Below are 27,996 nucleotides of genomic sequence, written 5' to 3' on the forward strand. Positions count from 1 at the left end.
TCTCCCTCCTCTCCCCCTCGTCCTGCGGCCGGGGGCTCGCCTCTCGCCCTGGCAGCTCCTCTTCCCCTCCCTCCGCGCTCCTCTCCTCACACAAACAGCCGTGACGCATCCTCTCTCTCCTCCGTCCCCCCCCTTCCCACCCCCAGGCTGGTTTAAAACGCCTCCCTCCCCCCGTCACCAGCCTTCTCCTTGGGGCCGGCTCGGCCTCCCTCCGCAGTGCTCGGCGTCGCTTTGGAGGGGGTGGGAGAGCCCAGCCGAGCCGCTCTGCCCCCCTTACCCCCCCCTCTCCCGCCCCGGCCTGTGGCGGCTCCGGTGTCTGGAGGAATTTCTGCCGCCGCCGCCGCCTGCCCCGGCTGGGCGCGGGAGGCGGGCGGGCAGGGAGGCGGCCGAGCAGGAGGAGGAGGAGGAGAAGGGCAGCAGCAGCAGCGAAGGCGGCTGCAGCGGGAGATGAGCTGCAGCGGGAGGACGGTGCGGTGCAGCTTTTTGCGGCGGGGAGCCCTCCCTTGTCTCCGGCACTCTGTTCCCCTTTAACCGGGAGCAGCTCGAGAGCAGAAGACCCGTGGTTGTTGCCGCTGTTTCCACCGCTACCTTCATCATCATCTCTACAGGCACGGGAAATACGCTCCAGCGCCGGACAACGGGATTTCGTGTTTCCAGGATAAAGATCGCTCGCCACCCCCACCCCCCCTTTCCCCTCCTCCCTCTCCCTCACTTCACAGCGCTGCCCGTGCCCTGGCCGGGGGCGGCGGACCGGGGGGGGTAACAATGGTGAAGTTTCTGGTGAGTTCTGGCTGCGCCCTGGCTGCGTCGGTGCTGCTCCGTCTCCCTGTCGGATCGCGGTGAGGAGAAAATGAGCGAAGAGACGGCGACTTCTAACAACGAGTAAGCGGCCGTTCTCCCCTCCGCCCCGGGGTCGGGCTGGGGCCGGGGCTTGGCGGGTCCGCGTCCGTCCGTCCGTCGTCGTGTCTCCCCCCCACCCCCCCCGGCTCCGCGCCCCGCGGGGGCCTCTGCCCGCGCACGTACGTGTCCTGGCCTCCCCGTCCGCGTACTGCGCATTTCTGCTCGCGTACATGAAAGCCCAGAAGCTCCCTCTTTGTGAAGGAGCTTCGTTCAGAAGGGCTGCGAGCCAGCGGCCAGAAAAGGGTGGTTTAATTAAAGCCCGGTAGAAAACGGTGCAGGTAACGATGGTGTCTTGGAGGGGGAGGATGGGGTTTGAATGCCCAGAGAGGTATCGGCACGTACCACCTCTGATAATATCCTATTACTTGTAGATATTTCACATGGAAACTAATGTGTGGGAGCTTCATCCTGCAGGAAACTGCTCCTGAATTTTAATTGGATGAGTCAGTCAGTGTAAATACAGCTTAAACCTACCCTAGAGCCTTTTTTTTTTTTCCTTTTAATGAGCACTTGAGACTTTTTTCTTTTTTTTTGAGAGAGAGAGAGAGGAAGGGGCCAGTTCAAGAATCTCTTAATATTTTTAATGTGACTGGTTTGGAGGAAATCCAGAGGAGGAGAATGTGCGTGTGTGCAGCTGTATCCCCCCCTGCGTGTAATCTGTCTTTGAAATACATTTTGGGTCGGAGGAGAAAAATATTTGTCAGAAAACATCCGACTTCTTCACGGCATTGAAAGCCAAACATAAAGTATTTTGAAACTTTTTCTGTTGCCGGGAAGTTTAAGGTTGATGGCTCCAGCCTCCGAGCTTTAGCGTTACCGTCTGCGATGTCGGTATTTGCTGGGGCTGATTTTATGAATGATGCGGGCGCCGGCCGCGGCCATGGCGATGGGGAGGGAGCGTTGCGCCCATTGTACGGGTAGGCAGCGGTGGGTGGGTGAAGAGCAGCCCGGCTGGCGGGGTGCGGACGGGTCTCCTCCGGCAGGAAAGACCGATTTCCCATTTCGCTGCCTTCCCCTGAGCAAAGCCTGCGCACCTTCCCGTGCGCGCCCCGAAACACGGCGTTCCGGTCCCCGAGGAGCGGGGCGGGCAGAGCCCCGCGGGGGAGCGCAGCCCGGGTTGCTCCGCGCTGCCGGCCGCGGCGCTGAGCGCGGAGCGGAGCCGCCGGGCCGGGCTGGGCCGGGCCGGGCCGGGCCGGGCGGGAGCCGCTGCGGCGCCCGCGGGGCCGGCAGCCGGGGCCGCCGCCATGTTTCCTTTTTTGTGAATCGCTCTCATTTGCATACCACAATCTCCATTCATAAAAAAAAAAAAAAAAAACCCAACCAAAAAATTTGCTGTCATCACCGCTGACCTGCGGCAAAACCTGCCCTGCTGAGTGCCCAAAGCTGCTGCTCCTGTGCTAAGGAGCGGGCTGCAGCCGGCGGCTGGCGGAGGAAGGTCTCCAGGACCTGCTGTATTAATATGTGCTGTTCGCTGCTTGTTGACACAGTTATGTGGGAAATATCAGCTCGGGGAGGTGCTGGGAGCACGTGATCCGCTCCATTCATAAAATACCTGGCTGTCCATTCACAGTGCAGTACAGTGTCTGCATTCAGCAGCCTCGCAGATCAGACCTGCATGAGAAGGGAGAGGCGGCCAGGCCGGCAGGTTTATCAGAGAGGGCAGCAGAAAGAGGGCTTATGGCTGCCAGCATGGGAAGTTACTGTAAAGATGGGGGGGAACGAGTTGTTTTTACGGTTTGTGTTTGTCCTTTTCCTGTAAAGGAGCATTAGTTCAGAAGTACCTTCTCGCTGTACCACCCAACATTTAAGCAGGAAAGAGTTTTATTCAGAAAACGTTGAAATATTTTCGCCTCCAGAAATACTCAAAAATAAAATACTGAAAATTAAATTCATTATTATGAGCGTGTTTTCAAGACAGTATGTTAATAAATTTTGGGTAATTTACATTTTATTGAACAATACTGTCTTACATCTGCAAGATAATCAGCCTAGCATAAAAGGAAGTCGGTCATACCTAATAAGACATCTGAAAATGTTGCCTATTATAAAATACAGGTAACAGCGAAGACAACTAAATTGATAGAAGCCAGCAGTGCAGTTCATTTTTCGTCTGTTTACTTTGAGAATTTTATGGCAGATAAGCTATTGTCATTTCTCCTTAACCTATGCCGTGGCTGGAGAGACCTCTGAAATAGCAGAATAACAGAGAAATATTTTTAATACGGCATAAACTGTTTAGAGGTCAGTGTATTAACTTTGATTTTAAAAATTTTGAAATCTTTCAAAAAATAAAATCAAATGAAACTTAGTGATGAAGGATCCCTGAAGCAGACAATGTACTTGTTTGATGTAACTGTTTTGTGGTTGCCAGCATTAAAATGGTGATGTTCACTGCTCATGAATACAGTATTTCATTATCTTAACAAATTACACTTAAGTGATCCTTAATTATACATTTGTGGAGCGGTGGAGGCTTTGTTGTTAGTGCAACCTAAAAGAATACCTGAAAGATTACTAATCTTTACTTAAAATGAGAAAGAAAAGCTCACATACAGTGTTTGGTTTGAGTTTATTCAGTGTTGTTACAGAGCTAAATGTGTATAACCTTACAAAGCACCATAAATGGTGTTTTTTCTCAAAGGATAGATTTTTTTTTTTTACGTTGGTTATTAGAATATCAGAAGAAAAATAAGAAAAATATTTCTCTTCTTGGTTTCATTTGCTCTTTTTTTGACAGCATTTTTGGTGAGGCCAGAGTCATTGTTCCTCTTTGGTTGATTTTGCACATAACACAAGTGTGTCATTTTAAATGATTGGGAAATATGATTGAAGCTCCAAATAAACTGTTTGTGAAAATAGGGCAGATGTACAAATTGAAATTCATCATATATTAAAAGTTCACTGTGTTTAATTTTATCAGTATAATTGATGACATCAATGGCCTTGAATTCATTAACAAATCTCTTGGCATATAAGGGCAAATACGGGTACTTTGCAATGCATTTTGTGTCATTGTGGCTACCAGGAATATTCTGGTAATTGAACATTATTCTTTGTTTATAAACCTTCATTTTATGGAATAAGATACAAATATTTGCAGTGTCTAGAGTTTGACCTCAGTTAATAATGTTAAATTCTCAGTGGTGGGGGGGAAGATTAATTAAAAAGCCGCATTAAGGACTACTAGGTTTCTTGTCAGTCATGAACATATGGTAGGCAGCCTTATAAAATTTTGATAGCCACGGATGAATCTTTGTTGGTGATTTTTACATTGTTCTTGTAATGATGTTACTGTATTTGTCAGGTATTACTTAAATGAAAGTATTTCTATAGCTCCAGATAATTTTATCTTCCCCCCCGGTGTTTTTTTGCAATCAGTGTGGTCAGCATGAACACAGCGTTCACAAATACTGTCAGTTTTTAAATGAAGGAATTAGTAGGATTTGTGGACTTGTGGGTCAATTTGCTGTTGATGCAACTTAACATAATAATGTCAAAGCAGGCAGGTCAGCAAGCACTGTACCAAATTCCTGTTTTGGTGGCAGATTTTATTGCTGTCTAGAAATGCTACTGAATTTCAGTGTTGGGTAAAACAAAATAATTGTTACGTTATGTAGTCCCCATTCAGCAGGGATGAATGATGACAGGCTTAAGATGGAGTCTGAGTTGCTGCTATTGAAAAGTAGGAGCACTGCTTTATTGGCCTGTTTATTTTCCTCTGTATTGCAGGTGGTCTCTCAGGGAATGCTTGTGCTCTTGAATTATTTTCAGAGTTGGTTTACATACTGTATTTTTACAGATTCAGACTGTCATATACTAATTGTTTTGCTACATAAATATAGGTAATCTTATTGTCCTAGATAATTTAATTCAAGAGAATACAAGTTAAACATGGAGTGTATACTAATGCTGTGTGCTTAACAGCCTCTAGATTATGATGTTGTAAACATCGTCAAGTGTTGATTTGAAACAGTAAAGCTGAACTAAATTTTTAAAATAAAATACTTACTTGGTATGTTCATGTCTTCAGTATTTATGGAAATACTGTCTATACTTCATTTGTGCTTCAGAACTCCTTGTATTGCAAGCCCAAATACTGAAAGATGAACATGAAATTGTATCGCAGAAAGCAAAGCCAATTAGTTTGGTTTTATTAGTTCTCGGAGGATTTTAACACTTTTCAGCAGGCTAGTTTTCTTTCTGCTATCTAAGGCATGTATAGGCTTTGGAATTCTTCATCCCTTAATGTAAGGACTTTGTAAAAAGAAGTAAGAATTTTTAATTTTTTTTTTTTTTTTTTTTTTTAAGGAAAGCATCCTGTGAACCAATTGATTATATGAAATCATTGCAATTCTCATATATTTTCTTTTAGGGCAGTGGCTCTTTATAGAGTTCTGGGGAGGCTTTTCCAGTCTTACGAACTGCTTCTTGCTGTCTCTTCAGCTTTATGTTACATGACGCTGTTCTGAAGGTGAAATTGAATTTGCATGTTACATAATCTGGGAATCAGGGGGGGTTGGTTTGTTTGTTTTATTATTAAAAAAAAAAAAAAAGGTTCACCTTAGCAACATTTCTTGATTACTGTGGTATTGCAGAAAAATGCTTTCTGGATGTTTCAGCATAACTGGAGCCAGTGATAATATTTGAATTAAAAAATGACGAGTGTTTCCCTTGTTTGTTCATTTAATGTTCTTGAAGTGTTAAAGTGGCAGTGAGGGCATCAGCGTATGTTTCGAAAGTAAAGACATTTCTTGAAAGGAATATATCTTGACAGGATCAGAAGTCACAGGATTAAAGCTGAGGGCATTTCTGGTGGATTTTAGGCTAAACACTGGCATTTTTGTTTGTTATTTACCCATTCTTGTGTACATCTGAACAAATCATATGCACTGGTGATGACTCAATGGGATATGACAAACACCAGAAACAAAAAATACTTTTCAGAATATTGACACAAGTTTAAAAAGGAGACAAAGGAAATACTTTTGTCTTTTTTTGGTTTCTACTTCCCTGATTCAAAAAAAGTAACTATGAAACAGCATACAATGTATGTTGTCTTAAATGGTCGTGTTCTAATGTTTAACTCTCTGGTTTCTCCCTCTTACTCTTCTTTCTCGATTGGAACATATTGCAGTTTCCTTAAAGGAATTTGAAAGATGGCTGGGAGTTGCCATGTTGAGGATCCCAGTTTCTTTATGGATATATTAAAAAAGGAACTATCTTTGTCATTTTCCTCTCTGTTCTAATGTGCAACAACAATTAAGCAAGCAAATTTTAACTATCACATTTTGCACAGTTACTGAATGGCTGGAATTGGTTGTAAAAAAAAATTAAATGGTTCTTGATAATAAAAAATTTGTTCCTTCTTTCTCTCCCTCGAAAATACACATTCTTCTTTCTGACAGCACTTCCAGTTGTGAAGTATTTATTCAATTTTTGACGACTAATGTGGTACAAATATTCCAAATTAAAATTCAGTAAGATGTAAACATATTTGCAACATTTATATTTTTTTTATACTTTCTAATACTTTGTTAGGCGTGTCTTCTAACCAGTCTTGGTATTCAGCAGAAATAATCTTCAGTGATGCTTGGTTTTTGAGGGAAGGAAGGTGACTGGATGCTCTTTTGGTATGCTCTATTAACATACAGTTCTAGGCTTAAGACAATAGCAATACTTACTTTCCTTGCACTTTACTTTTCCTGTACACTGTAAGAGAAGAATTTTTTTTTGCTAGTGCTTAGACTATGATCTGGTAAAATCTGTTGGCTGGCACTACTCCCTGTGGTTTGCCTCATACATGAGGTGGTATCATGTTGTATATGGTAACATATTTTATGGTATATGATACCAGGGTAAGTATGGTATCTCTCCTACTTTAAAAATGTCTGTAATGGGAACCAGTCTCTAAGACTATGGTGGTATTGAACAGCACTTAACTTGTAGGAAGTGAGCAGACATTTTAAGTGCATGTGTTTTTACAACTTTTTCAAGCCTATCTTTTACATAGTGTTCATGCTGATATCTGTAATACCAGTTTGTTAAAAGAATATTCGTTTGTTTATATTCACTGCTTTATAGTCACCGTTTTTCTCCTACATATGACACGAAAAGAATTAAAAAAAAAGGGAGGACACACTGACAAATCTTTAGATATGCCAAGGGACAAAAAATGTGCATTTAAGTGCTTTTGAGTACTAAAATTGTTCATAAATGTGGCTCTGATTAAATAATAGATGACTTGCTACACACAGTTGCAGGCCCTAATTCCCGATGCTCCAAATAAGGTGGGGAAAATAAATAGTAATAATAATAAAGTACCAATATAATGATGATAAATGCGTCTATATATGCAAGGAGATCACAGGCATTTTTTCTTGTAAGAACTCATTGTAATATGACAGTAAATACTTCAATTCAAACAGGGAAAATAGGCCGTAGAAACTTCAGCAGTTACTGTGTTCCATTTTGCATTGCTGCCTGATACCAAACTTCCATTCAGAAGAAAATATTTTTCATGTGTGTGCTACAGAAGAATTCCCCAAATGTGTACTGTTGAAACATCCAAACCATCTTAAAAATGAGGTGGTAAATATTTTTATTTTTTTCTTCTCCCCCCACCCCGATCTATTCATTCTTGTCTTTGAAGATTTTTACTATTGCTGTTTGTGATATTTTAGTTAGTTGAGGAAGTTTTGTAATTCGTACTTCTGCTACAGCAAGTCAAACACTCACCTGTTCAGAACCCCTAAAGAAATTCTGTGAGCCGATGTTTGGCTTGAATGGTTTGCAAGAGCCGGCGGCATTTAAGTCTATGGAAGAGTTGTCTTTTCTTCCCCCACCCCCTAAAAAAAAGAAACTCCAGAAAAACAGTACCAAATAAATAGGGTTTCCCCAAGATGATCTGACGACTGTTGACAATTACCCTTTTTCTGTGACTTGTACTGACGAGTTGCGACACTAACTGAAGTTTGTCAAAGCAAAAATGAAACTCATTTATTTCAGTTTTAGTAAAGTCTAATGCTGTGAGTAAACAAGCATAGCAACAAGAAGCATCAAGAATTTCATTAATAAAACAAGTAATTACTGAAAACTAGTGTCAGGGTTATTAAAAATTGTTACTGAGACTGACTGCCTTCCCTAAATAAACCCAGAACTGATAAGATACAACTCTCAGGGAGGCTTCCTGCCTAGGATTTTTTTCTTTCAGAAATTGTGCAGACCTGTTCTGGTGAAGTGGTATAAACCTTGAGGGCAGAAGTGATTTCTCTCTCTCTAACCTTTTGAAAGGATTAAGTAAGGGTAGTGAAAGGTGGGAGTACAGAGCCTGCTGTGATTTAGGAATTTTTATGTAGCTTCCTAGAAACTTTTCAGCCTCTCGGACATGAAGTACTCCATGCCCTAGGTATTGCTTTCTGTGCATGGTGTGCTTACTCTGGATCCCAGTACAGCATGCCTTAATATGAAGCCTGTGATTGAGGCCGATTCATCTTGAGCCTCGAACAGGAACATGTTTTTGAAAGGTGTAAAGAAGCCAATTCAGGATTTAGAGTTGAGGCCTATACATTTAAAATGGGAAATCCTGTTTTTTAATCTATGTAAGTGGCTGATCTTATGTACCAAACCTGTATGTTTTTAAGCACTAGTTACTGTTGCTAATCACTCGTCTTTGTTTCCTTTGGGACCAAGAATAGATTAGAAGTTTCCTAGTAGGGTAGACTTAGGATAGGTATGTTTGTGCCCACTTCAGGGGGCAATCATCTATCTCATTGAAAGTTCCACTTATAGTTCAAATGGTACTGATCTGTGCTACTGATGTTATGCAAAAAAATTTGGGGGTTGCTGCCTCTTACTTTAATTTTGCAAGATTTTAAGAAGAAGAAACTGTAGACGAAATTATGATTGCTGCTACCAGTGGTAGATAATGAGCGTGCCAAGGGAATGCAAAGTTGAAAATGAAATGCTTGAGAATTGTCAGACTTGAGAACTGAAATTGTTTGTGCAAATACAATCCATGTGGCCAGGGGGTATGAATTTTGATGATTTTGATAATGAGACAGAGCCGGGAATATAATCAGATTGCCTGGGTTCTGCTCTCAAACCTTCAATACTAGCAAATGCCCATTTTCTTTTTTTCAGCCCCTTGCCTCATTTGCTGCTCATCCTGTGCCAGAGAGGAGGACTGCACCTTCTGATCACGCGCAGGCCGTGCTGTATAATTGAAGACTGCACCTTAAGCATTACAATTCTATAAATACTAATATTGAAAAGTAAAGCAGTGTTCTAACAAGTTTGTTAGGGGTTGGTTTGTTTCTGCAGTTCAGTCTGGTTTTAGTCTTTAATTTTCAGATTTCAACTATGAGAGCATTTCAGATGTTGGTAATATTGCTGTAATTCTATCCAGACTTGTAGCGTGCCATTTCTTATATTTTCTGCTAGCATTATTTTCTTAATCCTTATCTGAAAGTTGGGGTTTTGGTGTTGGGGTTTCCCTTCACCTCACCGCAATTTGGAAGCTCTCTCTAGTGTTGTATGAGAAGTTATTTGAGGGAATAATACATTTGTTATGTTGAGCTTGCTTTTGGTTTGGTTCTTTTAAGGTGATAATGACATCTGTTATGGGAAGTCATGCCACTACGGGATATGTGCATCTAGCATGCTAGTCGCAGAGTTAGGCTGTTGACACGTGTGGGCATATTTGCTGTGGAGGCACCTAATGTATGGATTACCATTAAGCCGGGGTTTTGTGGTGTCACTCATGTATCCTACAGGAATAGTGTCATACTTCAGGCATGTAAGTGCAAAGTACTTGCAACTCTCATTGAAACGAAAATGCCAGTTGCTTGTCGTTTCTTAATCGGTAAATACGTTTTTCTAATTAGTTTTTTTATACCTTTTTTTTTTTCTGGCAATTGGTAGGTAAAGTGTATTGTTCTTAAGATTTTTTTACTGTGTTCTGCTCTGTGGTTCCTGAAGAAGTTAGAGTGTCTAAAATCAGGCTGTTATTGCACAGCTGGTTTTATGCATTAAGGCCCATAAATGTCCTGACAGAATCTTGCTTCATCATCTACTTCTTTCAGCCTGCAGAAGACTTTTTAATGGATGTGTAACCACTGCTTAAGCAGTCCTATGAAGATATCTAGCACAGTACTTTCTTGCTTTCTGTATTTGTACTGAACGGGTCTAGCTTAAAATATCTTATATTGTCTTAGCTGTATTCAACTTGACACATCCTCTAGAAGAGCCCCCATATGCACCTTAAAATGTACGTGCTTTGTTACTATGGTGATGGAAAAGAATCGTGCATGTTAACAACCCCGTGTTAGGTAATGGAGGATTTGCAGAAATCAGTTAAGGATTTGCCTGGGGCACTGAAAATTGAGTCCGTGACCATACCTCCACCCCAGCCTCTTGGCTACAGGCAGGCTGATGGAATCTTGTTATGAGATTAGACACTCCTCTGTTTTCAGGTTGTTTAGGGGATGAAGAGGACTTTTTGGAAATGCTTTCAGGAGAAGCTGAAGTAGCGTTGTTTTATCACATGCTTTTAAGTATCTTACCTCATATGCTTGGGGTGCTCTGCACACTGTAAAGGAGATGCTTGTGCAAGCATGTTGTATGTTTGTCACTGATACAAAACCAGTTCTGGTTTTCTTTGAACTCCCTGGGTTGACAGTGCAGGAATTCACTACCTTTCATTTCTCTGTTATGGCTGCCTGCAAATCCTGCAAAGGGAGAATATGTCCACATTTGTTCCCCTCAAGCAAGGTAGAAAACATGAGCTGCTCTTCATCTATTAGTTGAATTCTGGATGAAGAACAGGTCTATTCAAGGAAGCTAGAACAAGACATGAATTTAGAGTGCTATAGTTTAGTATAGTGTAATTTCCTGTGGGGGCCTTTTATTCTCCTCCTTCTGAAGTAAGTTGTGGTTAACTAGGTGAAAGCTGATAAGCTTAGCTGTCTAATTAGAGGAGTTTTTCGGGTTGTCCCCTCTCTTTCCTTCTCTGCTGTACCTTTTTAAAACTGTAGTTTTCTTGCATTAGTTATTTTGTTATTTGTTTGCTTTTTGTGGTTTGGGGTTTTTTTTGGTTTTTTACTGTTGAAAGTGGCATATCTTTCTGTGTCTTGAAGTATGTTGACTTTTAGAGATACCCATCCTTGTAGGTTTTGTTTTCATTTTAGCATTTTAGGAAGCATTTTTCTGAGCATTTCTCTGTATTAGTGTTCTCATACAGCTTATCCTGAAAAACTTTTCTGGAAAATAAGACACTGGTTAGAGTCTCTTTGAGACATTTTGACTGGCCCGCTGAGCACCCTTACAGGTCTTAATACCAGGGTTTTACCCTTGAGCAATGCTAGCAAGAAGCCTGGTTTTTGCCACTCTGGGACAACAAAAACATAACCCAAATGAAAACATGTGTTTCCTTTGCTGTAGAAAGACAGAATGCTTCCCACAGGCTACGAGTTCATCCTTCTTTCAGCAGTGAAAGGAGAAGACTTCTCCACTACAGAAAAGTCAACTTTTTTGAGGTTTGTGAACAAATCTTCCTGAAGTAGAACTACAGTTATATGTATAGCTTCTTTTTTGAACAAAATAAAAATGTATGGATTAGACTTGTGGAAAAACTGGAAGTAAGTTTACCTCATCTGTTACTTCAGCTTTTTTTTAAGCCTGAGCAGCTACTGGGAGGTATAGGATTGGCTTTTCTATCTTTTGTCAAGCTATCTATCTGTGCTGCGTGAGCTTGATCCCCACAACTGAAGCTCAATGGATGAAGTAAAACCTCTAAGTAAGCTTTAAGGTCCTCATGCTTCTTTCAGCTGGAGAGTGCAAACAATAAGCTTTGATCAATGTGTCATCCCAAGTAAGGCATGATGATCCGAATCTCTGCCATGTGCTTCAGGAAAAGATCGTTTCAGTGGAGAGTAAGAGATATCCTAATTAACTTTCACATGTCAAAGGAAGGAACAAGTGTCACTTTTCAAAGGCAAGAGTAATTTTGGCCAGCTTTTCTGAGGTTGCTTCACAGTTTGTTTCCAAGGCAGTTACAATCAGATAGTGCAGAAATCATAGTATCCTACAATAGAAAGGATCTACTTTCTGTATTTTTTGTTTCTTGTCTAACTTATAGTTAGGTATTTTACAGTGGAGAAGGCATAACTGTCATTTCCCAGTGACAGCATTAATATCTATGATCTAGGGTGTATTTGGTGAGGGGATTTTTTGCAGTTCTGGTATTCCTTGGCTGAGACAAATATTCCCTTATTTTGTCTATATAATAAAATGGTACATTTGATTCCTTAGAAATGCAGTCTTAACAATTAAGTTGAAAGATGCTGTTCAAGCTTTTATCGTTAACCAAGAAAATCAGTTTGGTTGTATCATGTTTTCAGTAGGATGCAATTTCTGTTGTCTTTATTTACACTGGAAAATGGTGTTCTCCAAAGGACTATTTTTGCACTCCTCCACAATGAGTTCTTATTACAGCTCAGCAAATAATTTTGTCAGGAATTGCCTCTGTTTGACTTTGGGATATGTCCTTTGGCAATAACAGAGCTGGTCAATAAGTAGGAAGTTCTCTTGGTCTAACCCCTTCTTTGTGCTTATTCCAGTAGATTACAAGAAGCTCAGATTGATACTTCCCAAGGTTTAAATAGCCAGGTAGTATTTGTATGCCTTTAACTTCCATAGGGAGCATGATCAGAAATCACTCTAATATCTGACAGTAGAAGTAGGGAGGATTATGTGTTACTTCTGTCTATCATTTTTTTTAAGGTTTGTTTTTTCTAATGATAAAACTTCTGTTCATTCATCTTCAGTCTCTTGAGCTCCATTATATACCACTTCCTTAACAAAGGAAAATGTTTTGTGTGTGGTTTATTCATTTCAGTACATAGCCTTGCAGCAGCAGTTACCCAGTCTCGTGGTTAAGGCTGCTACCAAGCGAGGTTCCAAGATCCACAGGAATTAAGTTGAATTTGGAATTAATGATACTGTTTGGGATTGCATGAAATTATCTGTCTGTAGCTCTGAAGGTCTGGAAGTTGATGCTCCTTTGTAAAACTATGCAGAAAAGGGTACTCACAAGCAAATCTTTATAATTCTGTGGGTGTTTTTAAGAGATGTAAATCTGAACTTCTTTTCAAATGCCCCCTCCCCCAAATGGTACGAAGTTTTGTAGTGGTAGTGCTATGGGTGCATTTGTTTTAATGGTTTTTGGTAGACTATTTACATAATTTGAAATACTTAACTCTTCAGAATGGGGTTGGGGTTTGGTTTTTTTTCAGATCCTGTCTGTTAACCTGTGAAGTATTTCAGAATAAGCTGAAGTTGCATAAGTACACAAGCCATTTAAAATACAAGTGAAAAGAATTCCATTAATGGCCTGCATTTTACCAACACTGACAAATCCAGTTTCACTAAATAAATAGCACTGGTGCTGTCATTTTGACACACAAAATAACTTTGTCTCTATGTAGTTAATAGCCACCTCTTAAAGCATCTAAAGCAAATTTACAGTCGAGATCAGTTAATGAGGGAGAGTGGGAGTAGATTTATTTAAAATCCACTGAACTTAACTGCTCACTTGTTTGCTTTTTAATGGTAAAGCAGATCTGTGGTTTGAAATCATTTGGGGAAGTTTTTGTGACAAGGCAGATGATGGCTCAGAACGGCTTGAAAACTACAGAGCGGTCAGCTACAGTTTCTTCTTTCTGGGAGATTGGAAATCTCCCATTGAAAATGTTCAAGAAACTTGATACCTGAGATATTGAAGATCCTCAGAGATGCAGTTAATATCTGCACAAAGTGTTCCAAGGGCATCACAAATTAATAATGATTTAGTACTATATTACTTTAAGATATTAATGCTTTACATAAAAACATAAGAATTGCCATAAAGGATTTGGCAAAAATTCTTGTTGATGTCCTTTCTCTGACTTTTCCACTTGCTATCCTTGGTTAAATTACATATGCATCTGTTTCCTCATCAGGAAGTTTGAGCTGAAATATATTATTTGTTTCTTTGGTTGAAAACTTTACCATGTGGTTGTTTCATAGGACTTCATTTTAGTTTAGTTTTGGATGGCTTATCTGTTCTTAATACAAGTGTTGTGTTTTCAGGCATTCAGAAGTTGAAGCAAACTGAAATTGCTATGCCGGATTATTCAGTTTTATCTTTTGGTATTGTTAGCTGTTCATGTTTGCATTTTAGAACATGAAATTAGTCTTGGTATCGAAGCAGAGTATTTCAGAGCATTGTGTACTGTATGGGTATTTCTTTTCTTGAAATGGTTTGTCTCACAAGAACTATGTGAATAAGGTGATGAGATAAAATGGTAAGCATGATGTTTTAGGGAAAAACTTAGCACTTCAGTTTTGTTGGGAAATGCATTGAATTTATGGTCATGTCAACTGCTTGCTTTCTGATGCTGAAGCAATGTTTTAGCAGAAGGATAAAGGGGATTGGGAAGTGCTGGTGCTCTTGGGCTTTGGCCTTGAACAAGGACCTCATGAAGTGGGGAGGGGATGGCCTGTGTCACCTTCCTTTAGTCTCCGTTCAGTCAGGGCAGGCTCATTAATACTTAGAAACTGCTTTTTTTTTTTAAAGAACACTGCTTTACACTAGATAGATCTGAGGTGCAAACAAAGGATTTATTGATTAAAAGTTAGGTAAATACTTAAAAAATTATCCATCTGTTCCATTTACCTGTAGGTCTATCTTGTAATTTTTGTACACAAAACAAAATGGGCTTAGTAGAAACCAATTGAATGCAAGAAATTTCTAACTGGTTATTTGGGCCAAGGCAATACAAACTGTAAATGTGAAATCATGTGAGTATGAGAGAGCTGCTGAGTATTTTAAATTACTTTTTTTCCCCTCATTGCTGTTTGTGTTGTTGGACTTCTTGTAGACAATTTCTTAGAAGTAAATTATACCAGGGCTGTTCTTGTTGCATGCAACACTTTGTCAGCTGTAAAATCTTGATGATGTACCATCAGTGAAACTGTCTTATTTTTTCAAGGTGGGATTAGAGAAATGAAGGTATCAAATGAAAATAAGGGGGAGTGGGGAATGGAACAGCAAAAGTAAACCTGCTGTAAGAGCTTCCTATGTCTACAAAATACATTAATTCTTTTCTCCTTATTGGAGCTGGGCCTTCTGCCAAGAGAGATCTGCTGTTCCAGCTGGGGCTCGCAGAAGCAGTAGTGACTGCAGGAGGTGATACACACCATTCTTTTAATTCTCAATGGCATTGACAGTTACCAAAGTTCCCTTTCTTTGCTCAAGTTTATCCTTGCTAGAAGTTAAAGTGAAAGGCAATAGAGCCAGTAAGAATATTGAAAAGATAAAGATGACTGACAAGGAGAGAAATCTAAGGCCTAGTTTTAGGTATGCATTTAAAAGTCAATTAGGCAAACTGCTGGCATTAAGTTTCTAAAATTATTTCAGATGCTTGTCTTGCTATTTGAGAGCTCTTCTTTTAGCAGAGTTTTAAGCTTTTTCATTGTAGTATAGTACAGTGAACATTAGAGTCCTTTATTAAGACTGCTCCTCATATTGAGTTATTGCCCTGTCACCCAGTGCGTTGAGTTCTGCAAAAATACCTAGTAAACTCCACAGCCTAATTGATGTACTGTTTAGAAGTGTTGGAAGCTATAGATGGTTTGTCTAAGAATTGCTTCCAGTCCTACCAGTGGTATCTGGCACTAGTAGGAAAGCATTTCTAGGCAATTTTTATTGGCTTCACTTGTTAGCTTTCTTGCTACTTTTAAAGAATGCCCAAACACTATTCTGCAACTTTAAAGAAAATGCAAAGAGAAGTTTAAATGTCTCTGTGGGCTATGCAGCTGCCACTCTTTACATGAAGAATGACAGGCTTCACCAGAATGCCTGGTTCTCAAGGCAGGAGACCATGATGCTGAAACACATTAGAGCAATGTTATTTATATTCTGCCAAAAGCAATTATCCTGCAAGACTTATAAATATGTGTTAGCTTTTATGTGTGTGATAAACTCTACAGACTTCCACAGAGATCTGTAGGTCTACTCAGAGTGATATATTTAAATTTTTGCAGGACTGAAGCCCAAGTGCTTGCATAAAAAGATGTTTCTAGTTGCAGGCATATGCTGATTATTCAGTAGTGTGGCAGAAGAGTTTCTTTGGGATTGGTCTGTTACGATTAGGATTGTTTTACGCCAAGGTAGAGTTTTTACATTTAAGAGTATTTGATAAGAGTTGTTTTAAGAAACCTGTTTTGATCCACCAGTGTTTCTTTCCAGCAACTTCCTATAAGCTCCCAATGGCTCTTAGCTGTCCAAGAACCCTACTTTTAATTTCTGTGAATCCTTTACTTTTCCTCCCCATGAAGATTTATTACTCCTTAGAAGTATCTTCAGTTAGCTACTTTAAGCCCTAAAAGTAGCCTTGTTCTGTGCTGTGTCTTTTCGTCACCATGTGACAGAAAATGAGCTCCACTGTTTGAGGGGAAAGGCCTGTACTTTGGATCTTGGCTACCAAATAGAGCAGCTTTTCTGTTCGCCCCACAGCTGCTGTTAATGTTTCATTCTGCAACTGCTAGAGGATGGGCAAGTAACCATCCTCATATGAGACAAAAATATAACTCCATTAGTCAGCTGGCGTGGGTTGTTGAAGCAGAAATACAGGCAGTATTTTCTCCTGGTGGAGAAAAATCCATCACATCCTATTAAAGTTGCCATTAGCTGACTATGGGGGAATGTACATTTCCTGAATCCATGATTGCCTGTTCTCCTTACTTTGATGGCTGTCTACTTTAAAACTTGTAATTTAGTCATAACTATTATAAGATCATGTTACATCTCTGGGGTTAAATCTATTTGACATATAATCTGTCTGAGAAAAGCCCTTAAGAAATAATGGTGCTTGACACTAACTGAACCTTAAATTATTGTGGCGTGAATTAGAAAACCTTGTTTCTAAAGAGGTTCTGTGAGCTTTCTGGAATCTGTATCGCCCTGTAGCACTTCTGAGATTTAGTATTTTAACTTTTAAGACTGTTTAGTATTTTAACACGTTGTTAAACATGGATTTTGAAGTTTCTTTGAAAAGTGGGTTTATTTGGTTTTTTGTGATTTTTTTTTTTTTTTTTTTTTTTTTTACAGCTGTCTTCTGAAGGTTGAAAATATCATGGGCTGCTGAAATCTTTGACATCCTCTTGTCAGTGTTCATTGTAAGGTTTAAGTGAGGGAGAGTTGTAACCCTTCAACTTTTTCATGCTAACATTTGAACCCTTAAGGTTTTTGGGTGTTTAATCTTCATAACATGCAATTATGACATAAAGCAGAACCAAGAAAATACAAAGGGGGCTTCTTTTCATAGCTGCTTATCAATGAAAAGAAAATTGTTTTTCTTTGTTATTCTGTAAGTGGCAATTTTTAGTCATGTCTAGAGCAGTGTTTCAGTAAAGGATGAGTTTTTCTCTCTAAGGTGAATACAGATGTGGTCAGACTTCTGCTTAGCTTAGTTTAATTTAGTCCTTAGAGATTTTGTTAAAAATCTCTTGGCCATCTCATTCTTTATTTCTTTAAGCGCTTATGTTTTGGGTTTGGCTTTTGTTTTTTTAATGAAGTGTGGACAGAGAAAAATGTTCAAAACTCTTAAATTGAGCAGGATGAATATTTAACCTTAACATGAGGACTAAATGGTTCTGTACAGTAACACTTCTGGTATTAGTATATCAAATGTCATGGATCTCTGATTGCAGATTACAGGTTCATTAACACCTTTAAATCAAAGGCAGAATATTATTCAGTCTTACCCTATATGGCCCATGTCTGTCTCCACATTGTGTACAATATTAAAGCTGAAGAAGAAATGATGCAATGGCAAACTGTGGTCTAGTTTTGATTTTTATTGTAGTTACATTTTAATATAGGCAGATCCTGGGTGTATCTCCAGCTAGTTGGCAGTTGTCTGTCTCTGGTGATTTTCGTGTTTTGTTAGGGCAGGTAATGGGCAAGCCTTATGCTGCTTTCGGTTTGCTCCCTTCTTCCTCTGATATAGTTGCTGCTTGTTATTCTCAATAATAAGCTATCTGTGTGGTAGTAAAGAACTTCAGATCATAGTAGTGAACAGTAAAGTTAAAATAATTAGGTTACTGTGTTATACAAATATAATTTAGTTACATACTTAATGACTCTACTAGTTGAATTAAACTGAAAGGTAAAAATTATGCAGCTCCAGCTGAGGGAGCTATTTTCTGTCAAGTCAGTTCCTTGCATATTCATTTAAGTTGTATTCCCTAAAACTTGGTATGGAAACGTAGACAAAATTTGTACTATTTTACACAAGAACTTGGTTGCTGGCCTAAAAGCTGTTGTAAAATGCAATGATTATTTTGTAAGATTAGAAAATAAAGTCTCTTTAAAAACCTGTTTTAACTTTCCAGAAAAGGAAATGAGCAAGATCCTATTCCAGTGTATTTGATCAGACAATCCTAGTTTTACCAAAGAGCTAAATACAACTTCATGTATCCAAAGGTTGGGCCCTTGTGAGAAGCTTATCTGCTCTTTGCTGAGAGTGAGTAGTGGAATTTCTCCTGAGGTGCTGTGTCTGGGGGTTGTTTTCCTATTGGATTTTTGCACTTTGGTGTTCAATAAAACTTTAATGTTTTCCCCTCACGAAAGGAAGATCCATCTCTGCTACATTTCTGGTTGGCCTGCCTCTTCCTGGCAGCTTCCAGGCAGCTACGGAGGTTTCTTCTCAGCTTTCAACCTTTCTCCTTTTCAGTTTCACTCTCCTGCGAGTAGGCTTATCTTCTGTATGCGTTGCTCATTAAATGGGCACTGTTTTTCCTTCAATACAGTACTTTTCTTTATGTCAAAGCCTCCCTGCATGCTGAATAACACATCTAAGTCTTTGTTTTTTCTCCAGACTACTCGAAGTTGCATGTAGGCAGCTGGCTAGTTCTGTGTATGGTGCAGAGAGGAACTGGAACATGCTGTAAATGCTTGTGTGAGTATGAACAGGGCTGCGCTTACCCTTGAAGCAACATTTTCTATAGTTCCTACCTATTACTTTAATATATGGCAGAATTTAGTAACTGGTCTCTGTGAACACTGGTATCTGTAGGCTTTCTCTCTTACCTGGATCTCTTCGGATTGGGTTGGTAGGGAGCTTGTTTTGCCTCTTAAGAATTGAAAGAGATTGCCATATGGTCCGATATAGTTCATGTATACAACCGTGATCCAGTAGAGGAAAGGCAAAATCCCAACCCCCCTACTGCTGTTTCAGAAAGGAACAGACAGGAGGAAGTAGGAGTGAGAACAGATTTCTGGTTAGATTGGTAGGCAGTGGGGTGAATTCTTAGCACTTCCCACCAGAAGTTTATTCTAATAGGCATCGGGTTTTAACCATGTAACTGCTGCTCAGGAAGCTGGAACATGAGGATCAAGAGTAAATGCATAAATAGACTTATAGGGCTAATTTCAAATTAAAATGATAAAAGTATTTATTTCATATCTGAAACAGGGCTGTGATGCTATCACCCTCCAGTTGTGTGAAGTTAATCATGCCTTGATTTTTTTTGTTTTTAATTTCTGTGTTTTTTCAAACTTTATGTAAAACTGAATGTAAGCACTGCTGGCTGTATCTGGAAAACCCTACTGTAGCAGTATCCTGACTGAATGCGACTTTCCAAAGATTCACACCTGGTGGAGGAAGTGTGTGACTGAAATATGTCAAGTGCAACAGAAGATTTTTCTTGGTTTCTAGGTCCCTTAAAGCAAAGGGGCAATTTTGTCTATTTGTTCCTCCTGTACAGCATAGGAACAAGTGGAGTTTTATGTTGGACAAATGGCTACACTATTGGTCATCAGTTTCAGACTGATTTAAACCAGAGTTAAAGCAGTAAACAAAAACAAAAAAGCAAACTATTTAGAATTAAAATTTGTGTATGGACTAGAGAACAACTTTTATGGCTTTCCTCTGGATTAAAGATGAAATTATATATAAATGCCCCATCCCCTTCACCCCTCCAATGAATAGTCTTTAAATAATTGTGAATGATGAAGTATAGTTTTGGACTGCCACTGAAAGTGATAGTTTGCATTCATCTACACAGCCTTGGCCTTAGATCTAAGGGGCATGTGACTGCAGGTGATTTGGGGCACTGGTCTGTCAGAATGATCTTTTGGGGATGATGGATTTTGTGTTTCAGTTGCACAACCAGCTCACTTCACAGTTGCATACTGATTTGAGTTAACTCAAAGGAAGTAGCAGAATTGTGCCCCAAGTCTGGAGGAGGAGAAGGGGGTAGGAATTCAGTCTGGATTTAGGTAAATAGGTTTAGTTGCCTTCCCATTATCCCACAAAATCAAATCATTTTGCTGCAGACCTACAGATGCTGAATCACTGGTAGAACTCTACATGTATGACTGTTCAGACATCTCCTATAAATAAAACCTTGCAATTAGTAAGGAGCTCACAAAATGAGAGATCTATATAGCACTTATGTGCTATGCATAGTATACTGTACTTGTGTAAGTGTTCAATGGAGCATTGCCCTTTAATTTGTCTTGTGGAGATATATCGTCTGTCTGTGGCAAAATGCTTGCATGAGTGTAATCTGGAACCTGTTTTTCTTCTGAGTGCCGGTGTACTGGAACCCAGTGTTTAAAGCTTGAAATTAATGGATTTTGCATTTCCTTGCATTCTCACCAAATACTGAATAACCTTCTATAAATAATGATCCTTATTAAAGGATGAATAGCTGCAAAACTTGAAGGGTTTTAATGTATTTTTTTTTTTCTTCTTCGTCTTTTGAAGAGGGGAGATTTGTATTTCCTCTCACTTGTGTGCTTGGCATAATAATGCAGGAGCACAAACAAAAAAAAAAAAAAGTGGTGACAAGCAACAGTGGTTCATGATGCCAGTAGTACTGCAGTTTGGAAAATGTGTTGTACCAGTAAATTGACTAATCTCAATTAAAACTTAAAGAGTCTCCATTACAAGTAGTTAGTTAACGGTATGGTCATGTCATCAATTTTTGTTATTCCTTAAAATGAATAAATGTTTTCTAGCAGAAAAGGTTCAGTTGTCAAATGAATTTTTCTAGGTTGTTCTTAAAGGCTACTTTTCTATTTTAAAACTTTTTTTTGCGTGATATTTCCTTGAATATTCATGGCTGCATCAATGAAGATGAGCTGATGAATCACTTCAGACAAATCACATTTGTTTGGTATATATTAAACTTCTTCCAAATACAGGTTGCTATAACTCCTTCCCAATAAAAAGATCCAGACTGAATACTCTTAACCCTTGCTGAGTCTTACTACAGTTTGCATGCAGGCTTCTAAATTCATACAGTTGGACTACAATCTTTAGCGTTACTTTATTGTGAAATTACTGTTTTGTGAGTATAAAAGTTTGGCCAGATACGCTGTATCAATGTTTTAATCTGCAGCAATATAGTACTAATTTCTTTTATCTCCGTGTTGAAAATACTAGGTTTTATGTGGATTAATGATATAAAAATTGAAAGCTACGTGTAGGTTACATGTGCTTATAATTCATTCTCATGTTGTGATGTATTTTCAGTTATATTTCTTGAAAACTGTGGTTTCTCTGCATCTCAGCTTTCACCACGTTGTGGGATAAACTTTTTGCAGTGTTCAGAATATCGGGTTTCTATGCAATCAGAGTTAATGTCCTTGCATCTTCTGGAATCGAAGGCTTTCCCTTTGTGTATTCAGTCATTACATAAAACAAATTCAGTTTGTTTTGTTAGTACATAAACTGGGCTTTACAAAGAGGGCCAAAACCTCTCACAGTAAGAATTAGAGAAAGAAAAAGTATATTTCTTGGGAGGAAGAAAACTATTCACAACTTCGTTACACATTTGGTGCTCATCATTCGACACGCATGAAGCAAAAAAAAAGAGGGAAATTTAAGACTTAAGTTATGTTGATACTGCAGAAAGAGATCAAATGTGCCAAATTTTGTGACTTAAATTCTAGGTGCTCATACTGCTAATTGTGGCTTGATCTCAAGATACATATATAATGTGGAGAAGCAGTCAAGCTCCAGCTGGGCTGCAATGTGACTGACCCCTTTTTCTGATACGTACAGACTTATGTGAATGAGAGTTTGGCAGCAGTTGCTGACAGTGAAGCAAACACTCATACACATGTTCAGACACTGCTCTGGAACTTGTGTTGAAGTATTGTACCTACAGAACCACTTGGAGCAGTTATGAGATAGCCTTGTGACCAAAATCAATCATTTACTGATTTAGGTTGGATAATTGTTCTGGGTTGAAATTAACCTTTCTTCTGGATTACTCTTGATTCATATCAGCTTCCCAATGTTGATCACTGCAAAATTGCAGAAGCAGTGGAGAGAGTGCATGGCAGGAATAAATGATGAGGGCAAGAGAAGGATGGAGAGTGCTTCTAGCAACAGTGCCAAATCATATTACTTTAAAGTGCTTATAACAATAATGCTAGTGCAGGTATGAAAGTTGCCTTGGACTTGTTAGTAGAAGATAGTGTAGAACTGTCAGTAGTTTTGTATTCTCTCACCAGTTTCCGTTAAAGGACCTCCTGAAATCAGGCTGCAGAAAGTGGTTACAGGCAAGATAAGAAGAAATCTGGGTGCTATGCATTTTCATCTGTCTCTGCTTACTCACTGTAGAAATGCTTCTTAGAACCTTTCTTTCCACTGCTTCATGATCCATAGCAGTTTTCCACCTGTGTTACTTAAAACTATTAATATGATATAGATGTAATACAATAGCTTGTATTTGTTGGAAATTACTTAATCCATATATAGTTTAAAAAATTCAGTATTTTACTGTGGTTTTTTTTTTTATTGGAACCAATCTAACCAAATCTTTACTAGTTTAGATTTAGCTGCAAGATTTTATACTTCCCTTTAATGCAGAAAAAAAAATCAGTGTAGTATAGAAAGCCATAGCATAAGAATTGCGTGCTGAACAGTGATATGGTTTGTGATTATGCTTCTGTCATACAGTTAAAACCAAATACTTTATGTTTGTGCTGCACACATTGAAGAAGGGCACCCAGTTTTTCTTCATGTGCTGTATTGTTTGGGAAAAGGAGATGCTGTTTCCTCTCTCCTATTCCTCTCCCCTCTCCTACCCCTCCTCTTTTTTTTTTCTTTTTTTTTTTTTTTTTAATGTTATTTACTTGGTAGGGAAGAATTTATGCAAGCTGTATTCTCCCCCCCCGTCCCCTCGCCCCGATCTTTTCATGTCACTGGCTTTTGAAACATCTATTACTTCATTTTTGTTACTTGAGTTTTGGCATTTTTAGCTCTCCTTTCTTCCCCTTAAATAACTCTTGGGCAATCTTTTCTTTTTTGTGTTTCCTAAAGAAACAACTGTGTCAGCTGTTTTTCTTTAAACATCAGCTTTTTATGCGGAATAGTCAATATCGGTTTTTTACTCAGTCTTTTGTGAAAATGCCTCAAATAGATGGTTGCATTGAGTACCGGTCACACAACACTTCCCAGTCAATAGATGGGTGAAGAAAACAAGGATGAGCTACTTTAGTCATGAAGTAGTTAAAATTGCAGAGTGATGGTTCTAGAATCATTGGACTCAATCATTTCTCTCTTGATTTTTCTTTTAGTCATAAAGTTTTTAAAAATAATAATAAGTCTTTAGTAACTGGGAGGAATGGATAAAAACTACAGGCAAATGAATTCTGTCTAGGAATTACTGCATGACGAGGGAATGTTCTTTCTTCCCTTCAAACACAATAACTTTTTGATGTTTGAGCACCCAAATTCAAGAAGCAGAGCCCTCAAAAACACTATTGTACATCCTTTATGTAAAGCTCATATGTGATGAATGCATTCCCAATGTTGGGTTGTGAACAAAGTCTACAGAATTGTCAGATTAACTTTTACGATACAGCCAGTACTTTAGGCTTAAATTCCTAAATAGTGAAAATTTTGGCTCAAAAATTAGAGATTATTTGTTAGCATCACTAAAGAAGTTACTTGTAATATGTTATTGGTCTTTAGACCTTGCTTGTCAGGATGCATAATAAAATGCTGATTGCTTTTCTTTAGCTAGTAAAGCAGTTAACGACTTCTGGGTTTTGGGGATTAGTTGGACAGTCTCATTGCAGATAAAAGTACTCAAAAATTAATTTTTATTTATCATAAGGGAAAATTATTTGTAATTCTCACTGTTTTAATAGTAGACACTGTGCTTGGGATATGAATAGAGAAGGTCCTTCTGTTACTGGAATAAGAGCAAAATTCCGTAACAAAACACATGGGTACAAATGAAACAGCCAAATTTAGATTCCTGTTTCTTAAGTTTGATCTTCACCATCTACACCTATTTGTCCATTCCACTAGTTTAATTTCAACTTGTATTTCTGTCTCTCTAAGCAGAGATACTTAATTTTCTGTTTGTATTTCTTCAATTATGCAGTAGGGATTCATTTTCAGTGCTGTTAAGTAGAACACCACAAATATTTGTGGAACAGCTTAGTGTATATCTCATTGATTTAGTAAGATTTTTCAATTTTGTACTTTATATTTTATAAACTATTTTATTATACCATATTTTGTGTAGTAGAAGTGGTAAGTAGCCACTTAAAATATTTGTAGGGTGGATAGCAATCTGTTTTGTCTAGTAAAACTGTGCAACATAGGTGTCAGAGCTCCACCAAAACAAAATCTGCCTAATTGTTCCTACATGACATTTTTGTCTTGACTGGAGCAGAAAGACCTTTCTTTTAGTCCTTGCTTAGATTCAACTATCTAAAAACTGTTTTGAGCTTGCATTGTGTCATGTTGCACTTGCTTTCTTGATACTCTAATCATGTATTTTGTGTAGTTTGACTTAGCTGTCTCCAGCACCCTTTTCAGAACTTCATCCTTATGGTGAGGTCCCACCCCAGACCCATAACTTCTAATGGTATTAATGGTTTTGAAAAGTCCAAAGAGGAAGCAACGAGATATAACACTAAATCATCTCATGATTTCAGTGTTGTAACCCTTTGTTTAGGACTTTGTCATTTCCAAAACAAGGAAAATAGTTTTGTTACGTATTGGGGGGGGTGGGGGTGGTGCATGTATGCTTTTTGTTCTTTTTCTGTGCAGTTGGCTACAAGTTTCTAAACATCTCTGGAACAGCAGCAGATAGTACAACTTAAATAATCTTCCTTTTGAACTGAGAGGCTTTTCAGTGTGTTGTTTTGCTCTATGTTATGTTCATGCATGACCCGTGTACTCATTACATACAGCTTTTTGTAAGAACTTGTGAAAAGTATTACTTTAGCAGTAGTTGGAGCAGGGAATGTAGTTACACAAGGCTGAGTTACAGTTTTTTGATGCACTGTTAACATTCCTGTGTTCTCTGACCTTAGGACTTGTGAATCACTTATTTCTATGCTTGGGACTGCTGGCTAGGATGCTAATTATTACTGAGATTGTCAAACATAGATCATAGAGTTATATATTGGCTATGTAAGTCACATTGTTCATGCTGACGTATTGCAAATATGAAGGGCATACCATTAAAACAGTTTGTATAATCTTGTGTAATCTTTTGTTTCTTCTCCTTTGGTGGATTATTGCAATAGAAGTCTTTGCATTTGTCTCTCACGTGTCTGTCTCAGTTTATTTCCTCTATCCCAAATATACATGGTTTGTTAAAACTACAAAAAGACTGATTCAAACCACAAAGGGTGGTGCTGCATAGCAAGGGAATGGTAGCTTCCTTTTGGTCACTGAACACAGACCTTTAAGTTCACAAGCTGTCTTCTTTAAGGCTTGTTCAGATTTTCTTTTTTACTCTGATTTTGGTGCTATTTGTTAAGCAATTTGCAGTTTGGCTTGTAGCCTTTCCCTTTTGTTAGTGTGGACATTTATGATTTGTCCATTCGTCTGTGTTTGAAACATCCTTTTGGATGTTTGTTGTTTTGTTATTACGTTAAAAAGAGCAATTTAGCATTAGGGATTTTCTTAGAATATAATTTACTTTGCAAGATCACTTTTGTATGGGCAGGTTAAAGTCCCTGAAAAGCCACATCAATGTAAATGTTGAGACATGCTTTAGATTTAACAGTATCAACAAATGATACTACAGTTTTAATTCACATAGTTTTAAAACACTATTTCTTACACAACATTCATTAGCAATCTCACAGCTCGGCAAGACAGTTAAAGGAAGATTATTTTTGTAAGTGTGGATATGCTTTATTTGGTTTCAGGTTCTGTTCTTTTTCTATGCAGGCTGAGTGGGAAATGCATGCCAGGAATGATCTGGACCTTTTATAAATTTGTTTTAATGTGACAAGATAAAAATTTAAATTTTGTGGTTGCCTACCTAATATCAAGCATTGCTTGAGGTGAGTAAACTCAGTGGAGCTGATGCTTTTTTCTTCTATAAATCTATTGCCAAAAGATTAGGAGTATGTAGCAGCCCACCAGCTAAGCTCTGTACACTGTATACCACATGCACTCAGGTCATTATTGAATTATGCTCATTACAGATGGTCCCTGTGCCAAAGAGTGTATAGTCCAGGACAAGCTGAAAGAAATTTTGCTAAATAAGTTCTTAGGTGTGTTAGGAGGAGAATAATAGCTTTTTGGACATTTCTGGAGCACTATTCTTAAGTGCAAGGAGCAGTGGAATAAAAAGTACACAGGTGCTTGTTTGAAAATAACACGCTCGGTACAGCCTGTCATACCTTCTTAGAGTAGCTAAAATTGTTCATAAGGAATCTTATTGTGGTCTTCTTTCAATGTATTAGTTACCCTCATCTTATTTTAGTGGTCAAGAACTTTATTACAAAATGACTTGTTGATTAATGCATTCACGTCTCCTGCTAACGGGGTCTCCAGAGTCCTGCCATCTTTAATCTTGATGGCTTAGATGACTAATAGCTTTGACCATGAGGGTGATCTAATTGTACTTGCATACTTGAGTGAAGCTCAGAGACTTAAGTATGTAAGACTGGAGGAAAATGGCCCTGAGAGAAGAGAGGATTCTGACATGTTCAGATGTACCTATTACGTGAAAAACTTTCCTTAAATTATATATCATAAACTGTAATAATCATTGCTATTCCAAGGAAACTACAAGGCATAACTGAAACTGTAAGCTTCATTTAAAAAAAAAAAAAATTCCTTCTAGACTAGATGGATGTTGTCTGACGACATTTACTGGAAGTGTCAAGTTTTCTTAGTTTCAGTGGAATCTGCCCTAGGCTACAAACTTGAGCTTGTCCTAAGTTTGCTGAAGTGCCGGAGCAAATTAAAAGCTTGTCTTCCATGGTTTCTTTACATGTTCCTCTTTTTTTTGCAAGGTTGGAAAGAAATGGTAACTTTTCTTATCTAAAAAATTCACTTTCTCTTGTTTTATTTGTGGGCTTTTTCATCTTTTTCTGTATGTTTTCATTGTAAGCAAGTCACAGTTAATACATGGCATCAGTACCCAACAGCTTGATTGCTACTTGATAAGAAACAAGTAGTGATTTTGCAAAATTAGAAGAGGCACAGACAGTTCTGTGCTATAAATGGAGTGAAGAGATTTCTTTGGATCTTCAGAAATTCTGGGGTAAGGAAGGAAAAAAACCTATGAGAACAGAGAGAGAGAGGAGAAGCCAGGCTGGCATGAAGAGTGGATATTTCTGGAGTTCATGGCTGTCAGCTTGTAAAAATTAGGCAAATTTAGTGTTTTCTGGATGAAGCCCATTAAACTTGGGGGGCATATGAGTAGCAAGATCTGACCACTCAAGTTCTGTTATCCCATCTGCCTAAAACTGGATGGAATTTAATCCCAGAGTCCCTGGTACCAGCAGTCCTCTGTTGTTAAGCAGGCAGCTGTGGAAGTCATTAAAAAGCATCTTCCATGTCCAGCTCATCTCAGCAACTCTTAAAAAGGGGAACTACATACTATGTACTATTCTTTTAGTTCTGCTACATGTGTCCAAAACCTGTGGACCCATCTTTGAATGTTACTTCTATTCTTTTTAACTTCAGTGGGGAAGAGTAGAAAGAAAAATAAGTTTGTTTGGGTTTTTTATTTGCTTGCATTTGATATCGGATACAGTTTTCTAAGTAATAT

At 38.7% G+C, this 27,996-nt stretch overlaps 1 protein-coding gene across 3 annotated transcripts in view; it reads left to right on the forward strand.

The window, feature by feature from the left end:
- The window catches only part of SPRED1 (sprouty related EVH1 domain containing 1), a 61,420-nt gene that overhangs the window by 1,421 nt on the left and 32,003 nt on the right, over window positions 1–27,996 (forward strand). Inside the window, exons 1-3 of one of the 3 annotated variants that reach the window (XM_069784098.1) lie at window positions 71–882; window positions 18,334–18,464; window positions 18,819–18,899. The exons of 1 other annotated variant lie outside the window; for it this stretch is intronic. In XM_069784098.1, coding sequence (XP_069640199.1) covers window positions 18,892–18,899 — 8 coding nt within the window. In that variant the 5' untranslated portion in view covers window positions 71–882; window positions 18,334–18,464; window positions 18,819–18,891. Of the gene's footprint in view, window positions 1–70; window positions 883–18,333; window positions 18,465–18,818; window positions 18,900–27,996 lie in introns of those variants that run through there. One more of the 3 variants, XM_069784096.1, reaches the window with a different exon arrangement.

This window comes from Haliaeetus albicilla, chromosome 5, assembly GCF_947461875.1.
Source record: "Haliaeetus albicilla chromosome 5, bHalAlb1.1, whole genome shotgun sequence".
In the NCBI taxonomy this organism is placed as follows: domain Eukaryota; kingdom Metazoa; phylum Chordata; class Aves; order Accipitriformes; family Accipitridae; genus Haliaeetus; species Haliaeetus albicilla.